This window comes from Salvelinus fontinalis, chromosome 24 (genome assembly GCF_029448725.1).
Source record: "Salvelinus fontinalis isolate EN_2023a chromosome 24, ASM2944872v1, whole genome shotgun sequence".
NCBI classification, from domain to species: Eukaryota; Metazoa; Chordata; class Actinopteri; order Salmoniformes; family Salmonidae; genus Salvelinus; species Salvelinus fontinalis.
Window position 1 is genome coordinate 17,150,139 of NC_074688.1, and position 13,323 is coordinate 17,163,461.

Genomic DNA, 13,323 nt, shown 5'->3' on the forward strand with positions numbered 1-13,323 from the left:
CCTAAAAGAGAATGAACCCTACTACAGTCTACTTCACCTAAAGGAGAATGAACCCTACTACAGTCTACTTCACCTAAAGGAGAATGAACTCTACTACAGTCTACTTCACCTAAAGGAGAATGAACCCTACTACAGTCTACTTCACCTAAAAGAGAATGAACCCTACTACAGTCTACTTCACCTAAAGGAGAATGAACCCTACTACAGTCTACTTCACCTAAAGGAGAATGAACCCTACTACAGTCTACTTCACCTAAAAGAGAATGAACCCTACTACAGTCTACTTCACCTAAAGGAGAATGAACTCTACTACAGTCTACTTCACCTAAAGGAGAATGAACCCTACTACAGTCTACTTCACCTAAAAGAGAATGAACCCTACTACAGTCTACTTCACCTAAAAGAGAATGAACCCTACTACAGTCTACTTCACCTAAAAGAGAATGAACTCTACTACAGTCTACTTCACCTAAAGAGAATGAACCCTACTACAGTCTACTTCACCTAAAAGAGAATGAACTCTACTACAGTCTACTTCACCTAAAAGAGAATGAACCGTACTACAGTCAACTTCACTCAAAAGAGAATGAACCCTACTACAGTCTACTTCACCTAAAAGAGAATGAACCCTACTACAGTCTACTTCACCTAAAGGAGAATGAACCCTACTACAGTCTACTTCACCTAAAAGAGAATGAACCCTACTACAGTCTACTTCACCTAAAAGAGAATGAACCCTACTACAGTCTACTTCACCTAAAGGAGAATGAACCCTACTACAGTCTACTTCACCTAAAAGAGAATGAACCCTACTACAGTCTACTTCACCTAAAAGAGAATGAACTCTACTACAGTCTACTTCACCTAAAGAGAATGAACCCTAATACAGTCTACTTCATCTAAAAGAGAATGAACCGTACTACAGTCTACTTCACTCAAAAGAGAATGAACCCTACTACAGTCTACTTCACCTAAAAGAGAATGAACCCTACTACAGTCTACTTCACCTAAAAGAGAATGAACTCTACTACAGTCTACTTCACTTAAAAGAGAATGAACCCTACTACAGTCTACTTCACCTAAAAGGGAATGAACTCTACTACAGTCTACTTCACTCAAAAGAGAATGAACCCTACTACAGTCTACTTCACCTAAAGGAGAATGAACTCTACTACAGTCTACTACACCCAAAAGAGAATGAACCGTACTACAGTCTACTTCACCTAAAGGAGAATGAACTCTACTACAGTCTACTTCACCTAAAAGAGAATGAACCGTACTACAGTCTACTTCACTCAAAAGAGAATGAACCTTACTACAGTCTACTTCACCTAAAAGAGAATGAACCCTACTACAGTCTACTTCACCTAAAAGAGAATGAACTCTACTACAGTCTACTTCACCTAAAAGGGAATGAACTCTACTACAGTCTACTTCACTCAAAAGAGAATGAACCCTACTACAGTCTACTTCACTCAAAAGAGAATGAACCCTACTACAGTCTACTTCACCTAAAAGAGAATGAACCCTACTACAGTCTACTTCACCTAAAAGAGAATGACCGCTACTACAGTCTACTTCACCTCAAAGAGAATGACCGCTACTACAGTCTACTTAACCTAAAAGAGAATGAACCGTACTACAGTCTACTTCACCTAAAAGAGAATGAACTCTACTACAGTCTACTTCACTCAAAAGAGAATGAACCCTACTACAGTCTACTTCACCTAAAGGAGAATGAACCCTACTACAGTCTACTTCACCTAAAGGAGAATGAACTCTACTACAGTCTACTTCACCTAAAGGAGAATGAACCCTACTACAGTCTACTTCACCTAAAAGAGAATGAACCCTACTACAGTCTACTTCACCTAAAGGAGAATGAACCCTACTACAGTCTACTTCACCTAAAGGAGAATGAACCCTACTACAGTCTACTTCACCTAAAAGAGAATGAACCCTACTACAGTCTACTTCACCTAAAGGAGAATGAACTCTACTACAGTCTACTTCACCTAAAGGAGAATGAACCCTACTACAGTCTACTTCACCTAAAAGAGAATGAACCCTACTACAGTCTACTTCACCTAAAAGAGAATGAACCCTACTACAGTCTACTTCACCTAAAGGAGAATGAACCCTACTACAGTCTACTTCACCTAAAAGAGAATGAACCCTACTACAGTCTACTTCACCTAAAAGAGAATGAACTCTACTACAGTCTACTTCACCTAAAGGAGAATGAACCCTACTACAGTCTACTTCACCTAAAAGAGAATGCACCCTACTACAGTCTACTTCACCTAAAAGAGAATGAACTCTACTACAGTCTACTTCACTCAAAAGAGAATGAACCCTACTACAGTCTACTTCACCTAAAAGAAAATGCACCCTACTACAGTCTACTTCACCTAAAAGAGAATGAACTCTACTACAGTCTACTTCACTCAAAAGAGAATGAACTCTACTACAGTCTACTTCACCTAAAAGAGAATGAACCCTACTACAGTCTACTTCACCTCAAAGAGAATGACCGCTACTACAGTCTACTTCACTCAAAAGAGAATGAACTCTACTACAGTCTACTTCACCTAAAGGAGAATGCACCCTACTACAGTCTACTTCACCTAAAAGAGAATGAACTCTACTACAGTCTACTTCACTCAAAAGAGAATGAACCCTACTACAGTCTACTTCACTCAAAAGAGAAGTAACCCTACTACAGTCTACTTCACCTAAAAGAGAATGAACTCTACTACAGTCTACTTCACTCAAAAGAGAATGAACCCTACTACAGTCTACTTCACTCAAAAGAGAATGAACCCTACTACAGTCTACTTCACCTAAAAGAGAATGAACCCTACTACAGTCTACTTCACCTAAAAGAGAATGACCGCTACTACAGTCTACTTCACCTCAAAGAGAATGACCGCTACTACAGTCTACTTAACCTAAAAGAGAATGAACCGTACTACAGTCTACTTCACCTAAAAGAGAATGAACTCTACTACAGTCTACTTCACTCAAAAGAGAATGAACCCTACTACAGTCTACTTCACCTAAAGGAGAATGAACCCTACTACAGTCTACTTCACCTAAAGGAGAATGAACTCTACTACAGTCTACTTCACCTAAAGGAGAATGAACCCTACTACAGTCTACTTCACCTAAAAGAGAATGAACCCTACTACAGTCTACTTCACCTAAAGGAGAATGAACCCTACTACAGTCTACTTCACCTAAAGGAGAATGAACCCTACTACAGTCTACTTCACCTAAAAGAGAATGAACCCTACTACAGTCTACTTCACCTAAAGGAGAATGAACTCTACTACAGTCTACTTCACCTAAAGGAGAATGAACCCTACTACAGTCTACTTCACCTAAAAGAGAATGAACCCTACTACAGTCTACTTCACCTAAAAGAGAATGAACCCTACTACAGTCTACTTCACCTAAAGGAGAATGAACCCTACTACAGTCTACTTCACCTAAAAGAGAATGAACCCTACTACAGTCTACTTCACCTAAAAGAGAATGAACTCTACTACAGTCTACTTCACCTAAAGGAGAATGAACCCTACTACAGTCTACTTCACCTAAAAGAGAATGCACCCTACTACAGTCTACTTCACCTAAAAGAGAATGAACTCTACTACAGTCTACTTCACTCAAAAGAGAATGAACCCTACTACAGTCTACTTCACCTAAAAGAAAATGCACCCTACTACAGTCTACTTCACCTAAAAGAGAATGAACTCTACTACAGTCTACTTCACTCAAAAGAGAATGAACTCTACTACAGTCTACTTCACCTAAAAGAGAATGAACCCTACTACAGTCTACTTCACCTCAAAGAGAATGACCGCTACTACAGTCTACTTCACTCAAAAGAGAATGAACTCTACTACAGTCTACTTCACCTAAAGGAGAATGCACCCTACTACAGTCTACTTCACCTAAAAGAGAATGAACTCTACTACAGTCTACTTCACTCAAAAGAGAATGAACCCTACTACAGTCTACTTCACTCAAAAGAGAAGTAACCCTACTACAGTCTACTTCACCTAAAAGAGAATGAACTCTACTACAGTCTACTTCACTCAAAAGAGAATGAACCCTACTACAGTCTACTTCACCTAAAGGAGAATGAACCCTACTACAGTCTACTTCACCTAAAAGAGAATGAATCATACTACAGTCTACTTCACCTAAAGGAGAATGAACTCTACTACAGTCTACTTCACCTAAAGGAGAATGAACCCTACTACAGTCTACTTCACCTAAAAGAGAATGAACCCTACTACAGTCTACTTCACCTAAAAGAGAATGAACCCTACTACAGTCTACTTCACCTAAAAGAGAATGAACCCTACTACAGTCTACTTCACCTAAAGGAGAATGAACCCTACTACAGTCTACTTCACCTAAAAGAGAATGAACCCTACTACAGTCTACTTCACCTAAAAGAGAATGAACTCTACTACAGTCTACTTCACCTAAAGGAGAATGAACCCTACTACAGTCTACTTCACCTAAAAGAGAATGCACCCTACTACAGTCTACTTCACCTAAAAGAGAATGAACTCTACTACAGTCTACTTCACTCAAAAGAAAATGAACCCTACTACAGTCTACTTCACCTAAAAGAAAATGCACCCTACTACAGTCTACTTCACCTAAAAGAGAATGAACTCTACTACAGTCTACTTCACTCAAAAGAGAATGAACTCTACTACAGTCTACTTCACCTAAAAGAGAATGAACCCTACTACAGTCTACTTCACCTCAAAGAGAATGACCGCTACTACAGTCTACTTCACTCAAAAGAGAATGAACTCTACTACAGTCTACTTCACCTAAAGGAGAATGCACCCTACTACAGTCTACGTCACCTAAAAGAGAATGAACTCTACTACAGTCTACTTCACTCAAAAGAGAATGAACCCTACTACAGTCTTCTTCACTCAAAAGAGAAGTAACCCTACTACAGTCTACTTCACCTAAAAGAGAATGAACTCTACTACAGTCTACTTCACTCAAAAGAGAATGAACCCTACTACAGTCTACTTCACCTAAAGGAGAATGAACCCTACTACAGTCTACTTCACCTAAAAGAGAATGAATCCTACTACAGTCTACTTCACCTAAAGGAGAATGAACTCTACTACAGTCTACTTCACCTAAAGGAGAATGAACCCTACTACAGTCTACTTCACCTAAAAGAGAATGAACCCTACTACAGTCTACTTCACCTAAAAGAGAATGAACCCTACTACAGTCTACTTCACCTAAAAGAGAATGAACCCTACTACAGTCTACTTCACCTAAAGGAGAATGAACGCTACTACAGTCTACTTCACCTAAAAGAGAATGAACCCTACTACAGTCTACTTCACCTAAAAGAGAATGAACTCTACTACAGTCTACTTCACCTAAAGGAGAATGAACCCTACTACAGTCTACTTCACCTAAAAGAGAATGCACCCTACTACAGTCTACTTCACCTAAAAGAGAATGAACTCTACTACAGTCTACTTCACTCAAAAGAGAATGAACCCTACTACAGTCTACTTCACTCAAAAGAAAATGCACCCTACTACAGTCTACTTCACCTAAAAGAGAATGAACTCTACTACAGTCTACTTCACTGAAATGAGAATGAACTCTACTACAGTCTACTTCACCTAAAAGAGAATGAACCCTACTACAGTCTACTTCACCTCAAAGAGAATGACCGCTACTACAGTCTACTTCACTCAAAAGAGAATGAACTCTACTACAGTCTACTTCACCTAAAGGAGAATGCACCCTACTACAGTCTACTTCACCTAAAAGAGAATGAACTCTACTACAGTCTACTTCACTCAAAAGAGAATGAACCCTACTACAGTCTACTTCACTCAAAAGAGAAGTAACCCTACTACAGTCTACTTCACCTAAAAGAGAATGAACTCTACTACAGTCTACTTCACTCAAAAGAGAATGAACCCTACTACAGTCTACTTCACCTAAAGGAGAATGAACCCTACTACAGTCTACTTCACCTAAAAGAGAATGAATCCTACTACAGTCTACTTCACCTAAAGGAGAATGAACTCTACTACAGTCTACTTCACCTAAAGGAGAATGAACCCTACTACAGTCTACTTCACCTAAAAGAGAATGAACCCTACTACAGTCTACTTCACCTAAAAGAGAATGAACCCTACTACAGTCTACTTCACCTAAAGGAGAATGAACCCTACTACAGTCTACTTCACCTAAAAGAGAATGAACCCTACTACAGTCTACTTCACCTAAAAGAGAATGAACTCTACTACAGTCTACTTCACCTAAAGAGAATGAACCCTACTACAGTCTACTTCACCTAAAAGAGAATGAACCGTACTACAGTCTACTTCACCTAAAGGAGAATGAACTCTACTACAGTCTACTTCACCTAAAGGAGAATGAACCCTACTACAGTCTACTTCACCTAAAAGAGAATGAACTCTACTACAGTCTACTTCACCTAAAAGAGAATGAACCGTACTACAGTCTACTTCACTCAAAAGAGAATGAACCCTACTACAGTCTACTTCACCTAAAAGAGAATGAACCGTACTACAGTCTACTTCACCTAAAAGAGAATGAACCCTACTACAGTCTACTTCACTCAAAAGAGAATGAACCCTACTACAGTCTACTTCACCTAAAAGAGAATGAACCCTACTACAGTCTACTTCACCTAAAAGAGAATGACCGCTACTACAGTCTACTTCACCTCAAAGAGAATGAACCGTACTACAGTCTACTTCACCTAAAAGAGAATGAACTCTACTACAGTCTACTTCACTCAAAAGAGAATGAACCCTACTACAGTCTACTTCACCTAAAGGAGAATGAACCCTACTACAGTCTACTTCACCTAAAGGAGAATGAACTCTACTACAGTCTACTTCACCTAAAGGAGAATGAACCCTACTACAGTCTACTTCACCTAAAAGAGAATGAACCCTACTACAGTCTACTTCACCTAAAGGAGAATGAACCCTACTACAGTCTACTTCACCTAAAGGAGAATGAACCCTACTACAGTCTACTTCACCTAAAAGAGAATGAACCCTACTACAGTCTACTTCACCTAAAGGAGAATGAACTCTACTACAGTCTACTTCACCTAAAGGAGAATGAACCTTACTACAGTCTACTTCACCTAAAAGAGAATGAACCCTACTACAGTCTACTTCACCTAAAAGAGAATGAACTCTACTACAGTCTACTTCACCTAAAGGAGAATGAACCCTACTACAGTCTACTTCACCTAAAAGAGAATGCACCCTACTACAGTCTACTTCACCTAAAAGAGAATGAACTCTACTACAGTCTACTTCACTCAAAAGAGAATGAACCCTACTACAGTCTACTTCACCTAAAAGAAAATGCACCCTACTACAGTCTACTTCATCTAAAAGAGAATGAACTCTACTACAGTCTACTTCACTCAAAAGAGAATGAACTCTACTAGTCTACTTCACCTAAAAGAGAATGAACCCTACTACAGTCTACTTCACCTCAAAGAGAATGACCGCTACTACAGTCTACTTCACTCAAAAGAGAATGAACTCTACTACAGTCTACTTCACCTAAAGGAGAATGCACCCTACTACAGTCTACTTCACCTAAAAGAGAATGAACTCTACTACAGTCTACTTCACTCAAAAGAGAATGAACCCTACTACAGTCTACTTCACTCAAAAGAGAAGTAACCCTACTACAGTCTACTTCACCTAAAAGAGAATAAACCGTACTACAGTCTACTTCACCTAAAAGAGAATGAACCCTACTACAGTCTACTTCACCTAAAAGATAATGAACTCTACTACAGTCTACTTCAACCAATCTAGCACATCTGATTCATTCTGGTCGTCCTGGGATAATGAAATGAATGAATCATGGATATTTATAGCCATATATAATCTAACAAAGTTCTCATTTTGTAAGAATTATATTTATTTATTATTGAGCCAAAATATTATTAAAGATAATGTAAAATTCAATCTTTTTTTGCAATTCATTTTCCTCCCAAGTCTCTTAATATAATTTTCTCAATCAATCCAATGAAGCTAAGCCATATTGAAAAATGTATAGGATTCACACTCAATTTAATAATAGTAAATAAACCATGACCAAAAACATACAATTAAAAGGCAGTTTGAAAATGTATACCCGATTTTATTATTCTTAAGAACTTAATAAGAGGCACTGGATTGTCCTTGATGCTCAGTAGTTTACTCTTTAGCCGAATGGATGCATGTTCACTCCAATCAAAACTTGTGAGAAACCAAAGTAAACTTCAATTAAATATATATACAATAAATAGACTGTTTAACATTTAAACATATTTATGTAGTTTTTATACCCAGTTCAGGGGAGAACAATGCCTCTCCTTTAAAATGTCCATGCAAGTCCTTTTCTGCATTACAGTTGAGCATCTCTATGCAGTACAGTCCACACATCTTGTGTGTTTATAGAGAGCAATGATGGACATTTCCCATCAATACTGAAATAAGGAAAGTTGCACAGAAAATAAACAATGGACAGCTGAATTATAACTTCTCTCCTTCCTCTCAATCTCAATCTTATTCTATATATTACAATGTCACCCCAGTAGCTCCTTGCGTTTAGACAGAGCATTGAATGAACTGCATACTGGTAATATACTGACTGTCAGCGTCAGACATGTGTGGGGCTGTCTGAGTAAGGGTCTGTCTTGGCCATGTTGAGCACCACGGCAGGGGCTTTGTAATGACAGTGTGTGCTGCTGCAGCTCACGCTGCCACAGGGCTTCCTGCTAGACCTGTCTGATGCCAGCTTCCTGCTGCACAGGCCCTGCCAGGTCTGCAGGGTCTTGGAGCTCCACACCCACACACCACTGGTGATGCCCACCACCAGAGACATGAAGATCTTCAGCATGAACACCACCACGGTGGGCACCGACGCCTCCAAGGAGCAGTCCTCGTTCCGGCGCCCAGGGAACGACACGCACTTGACCTCCAGACCTATGAACTTCCAGTAGTCCATGTTAAGCCTCTCGTAGATGTAGCAAATAATGACGCAGGTGGCAGGCACCGTGTACAGGATGGAGTAGATGCCGATTTTCACCATCAGCTTCTCCAGCTTCTCCGTGTTGGTGCCTTCGGTTTTCATCACCTTGCGGATGTGGAATAGCGCCACAAAGCCAGTGAGGACGAAGGACGTACCAATGACCAGGTAGCAGGAGAGAGGGATGAGCACAAAGCCGGTGAGCGCACCAGAGTCCATGCTGCCCACGTAGCACAGACCCGTCAGCTCATCCCCTGCCACCTTCCTCATGGTGAGGATGACGATGGTCTTCAGAGCTGGGATGCCCCAGGCGGCCATGTGGAAGTAGTTGCTGTGGGACTCAATGGCCTCGTGGCCCCACTTCTTACCAGCGGCCAGGAACCAGGTGAGGGTGAGGATGACCCACCAGATGGACGAGGCCATACCGAAGTAGTAGAGGATGAGGAAGACGATGGTGCAGCCTGTGGACTCCAGCCCCTCCTGGATGATGTAGAGCTCGCCATTCTCCCGGTCGCAGGCGATGTTCTCGGCCCCGGCCACCGAGCGGATGATGAAGGCCACAGAGTAGACGTTGTAGCACATGGAGAGGAAGATGATGGGCCGTTCAGGGTACTGGAAGCGGTGGGGGTCCAGGAGGAAGGTGAGAACGGTGAAGGCCGTGGAGACAAAACAGAGTGTTGACCACACCGTCATCCAGATGAAGGCAAAGTCCTTGTCCCGTCTGGACCAGAACACGTCCACTGCAGAGGAGCAGCGGGGAGCACACGACTGGCTCTTCTCCACGTAATGGAACTTCTCTGGGTTCTCGCAGGAACCAAGACTGCCCATGGAGCGCCCATTACTGCTACCCGGTTGCCTGGGCCGAGGGGGAACAAAAGGCATGTCCTCTCCCTTCTTGATATCCGTCTTGGTGTCATTCTCTGGAGCCTCCATGCACAGCGCGTTGGGGTCATTCTTAGTCGGGAGCCTGGAGCAATCCAGAGAGTCGGGCCATGCGTAGTGGAACTTCTCCATAATGGGTGAGCACCTCTGCCTGGCCTGCTCACACATGGGCCTGCAGGCTGGGATGGAGGTAGACACTTTATCAGTGCACATTGGGGCGTAGAGAGAGCAGAGGAAGAAACGAAGGTGCACATCACAGCCGTAATCCACTAGAGGTGCAAACTCATTCAGCTTGATGGCAGCCTCCTTTTGGTTTTCATGGTCCATAAAATTGGGCATTCTGGTCATGTTGTAGCCAATGCTCTGGCACATGGGAATTACTATGGGTTCGCATTTGGCTGGTCTGCCTCGTTCTAGGTCGTATGTTCCTAGCTCCACACTGTAGGCAGCAACCACCAACTGACACCAGAGAGAAATCAGTATCTTCAAAGGAGACCCCTCCATGCTTATTTTCAGTCATATGATTAGTCTAACAAATAGTTGTATTTGTTCAAACCAAAAATGTAAATTCAAGAGGATATTTCCATATTATTTGACCATTGTAAGCACAGCCCCAAAAAGTAGCGTTAAAAATCCGTTGTTACAAATGCATTCCATGCCGTTACACAACGCAAATGCAGGTAAAATATAACAAAAATAATTCCAGTAGGTAAACATTTGTCTATGATATTTAAAAAAAAAAAAAAAGCTTCCCCAGAATTAGATGTTTAAATGTTCTTAGAAGGCAGCCTCAGAGCCAATTCGAGGAAGGCAGAGTTCAATCTAGAAAATGAAGTTCGCAATGAAATGAGAAAATAACGGTGGTGAGCTTAAATAACGTTCATTACATAAAGTGTTACCTCCTTATCCTTGACTTCTTAGTTTGGAATAAAAACAGTTTAAAGCTGAATCGGTGCAGCTATTTGCAGCAGTAGATATATTTCACTCTACCCCGGACAACCGCTCTCCATCCCATCGTTTGAGAACACTGAACTTTCTCTTCTATCTGCGGCTCTTACCCGATGCAAGGGTGGGCATTTCCATGACGCGACGCTTCCATCTCGCACCGCCCACCACTGACCTGAGAAGCGTCTTTAAGCGCACGCACGACTCTATTAATTCCATTCCATTTCTTTATTTAGGAATTTGAAAGTGGTGAGTGAGGTTAGGATAAATGTTAATATTTTAATAGTGATCATAATCCTTAGGCTACTGTTTTATTTTTACAATAGGCTATGTTCTATTGGGCTACCGGCTACTGAGTGGCACAGCGGTCTAAGGCAATGCATATCAGTGCAAAACGCGTCACTACAGTCCCCCGTTCGAAACCAGGCTGTATCACATCTGATCGTGATTGGGAGTCCCATAGGGCAGCTCATAATTGGCCCAGCGTCGCCCAGTGTAGTTCAATTTAAATGTCCAAATAGTTTATAAGGCATCTTATGAGAGGCTACAAATCTTCTGCTTCTGCAATGGTTTAAGTGAGGATTGAATTGGTCACTATATCAGTATCACAATGTATATTATTCTCTTTGGTATCACTAACATGGCACATGTTATGTGGTCAGTGTTTGTGCCTAGGAAAAAGACTATTGTTACCATCTAGTGGCTGAATGGTAGGCTACAATTGCCCCCTTTGACAGCTCAAATAAGTGTTTGATCTTTTCATTCACTATGTGATATAGCTCACTCTACTCATGCACAAAATCCCATTGAGAGACCATAAAGAGACCATAAAATATCAAAGAGACAGTATGATCCAACAGCTTATAATATGACAGTGACACACAGCATAATAAATAATGGTCTTGGTAAAAATATCAGACATGTTCAAAAACTAGGTGCACATTAGCCCATGAACTAGGTGCTAAATCTGAGATGTTTGAGCTTTCAAGGCTAAATGAAAGATAGGTACAAAATGCATCAAATATTTAAGTAGGCAGCTTCACCAACACTTGAGTTTATGAAAAGGTTCCCTGAAAACAGCCACAAATATCTGAAAGCGATCTCATCAAGAAGTCATTTTAGATGTGAAGGAATGCATTTTTGTAGTTGGTCCATTGCAGCAGTGCTTATTCTGCATCAAAGGCAATGTCCAAACCTGGATTGTCTTTGAACTCCTCTTAATCGAGAGAGAGAGAGAGAGAGGGAGAGAGATGGAGGGAGATAGATGGAGAGAGAGAGAGAGAGAGAGACAAATGGTGGTGAAGGTAGGCAATAAAACCACGTAACCCCTGGTGTTATGTGGTGCTGTATCAGTTTTGGCAGTTGGTAAAATATGCTGTCACTTTGCCTTCAAATTCAAATTGGGGCTTGATACTCATCTAGCCAGAGAGGAAGTGCATTCCAGACACAGAGATGTTATCTTGCTCCACGTCAGCATGATGCTTTTGGTAAATCTAGTATGATACTTCACAGTTCTTTCATGTCATTGTTTAGCTTATGCATTCAGATGTGTTAGCCCTTCTAAAAGGCCAAGGTTTCAAAGCCTTGAGGCAAAGTGACGGGGCCTAAGAGTCAAAAAGGCTTAACAAAAATATATTTATTTAGATATAGCTTCTCAAGGGGTAAAGTGAACACCACAGAACCGTTGTGAGTCCATTTGAAATACTACTGTAGGTCCATGGAAGCCATTAGAAAGACACAGTGACTGGAATGACCTATCAAACAGGGGGGCATGAGAGAGGTGGGGGGTGTCACCTAATCCGAGAATTGATTTCCCACTTTTTGGAAGAAAGTACAAATGTTGAGGTTAACATACACACACACACACACACACACACACACACACACACACACACACACACACACACACACACACACACACACACACACACACACACACACACACACACACACACACACACACACACACACACACACACTTCCCCACCCCACACACACTCCCCTTTTTCCAACACTGCATTAAAACAAAGCTTGCCATTGCCAGGTTTTTGTATGTCTTTATAGTAACTAGCCTTCAAACAAACCCGCCATCTTGTATTACATACAGTAATCAGATGATCCAACATGTGGGCCTTGTAATTACTACTCTCTTACTTATTGGTTATCATATATCAGACACCAAGCCATAAACACACTGTGGAGAACAATGGGAAAGCTTGGCACAGCTTGGGTTGACATTACTCTCCCAGAGACACTGGCTGTCTGAGGTTGTTATGGGTGTAATAAGAGACACCTCTCCCTTAAAGATCTACATCTGGACAGCCATACTGCTCTTGATAGGGAGCACAATGGCATATGGTTGGAGGTCGGATCAAATCAAGTCACATTTTATTGGTCACATACACATAT

At 41.2% G+C, this 13,323-nt stretch overlaps 1 protein-coding gene across 1 annotated transcript; it reads right to left on the reverse strand.

Moving 5' to 3' along the window:
- Positions 1-8,130: 8,130 nt before the first annotated feature.
- On the reverse strand, positions 8,131-11,009 carry LOC129822065 (frizzled-9-like). Its single transcript, XM_055879949.1, has one exon. The coding sequence runs from the start codon at positions 10,471-10,473 to the stop codon at positions 8,719-8,721; it is 1,755 nt and encodes a 584-aa protein (XP_055735924.1). The 5' UTR covers positions 10,474-11,009; the 3' UTR covers positions 8,131-8,718.
- Positions 11,010-13,323: the final 2,314 nt, after the last annotated feature.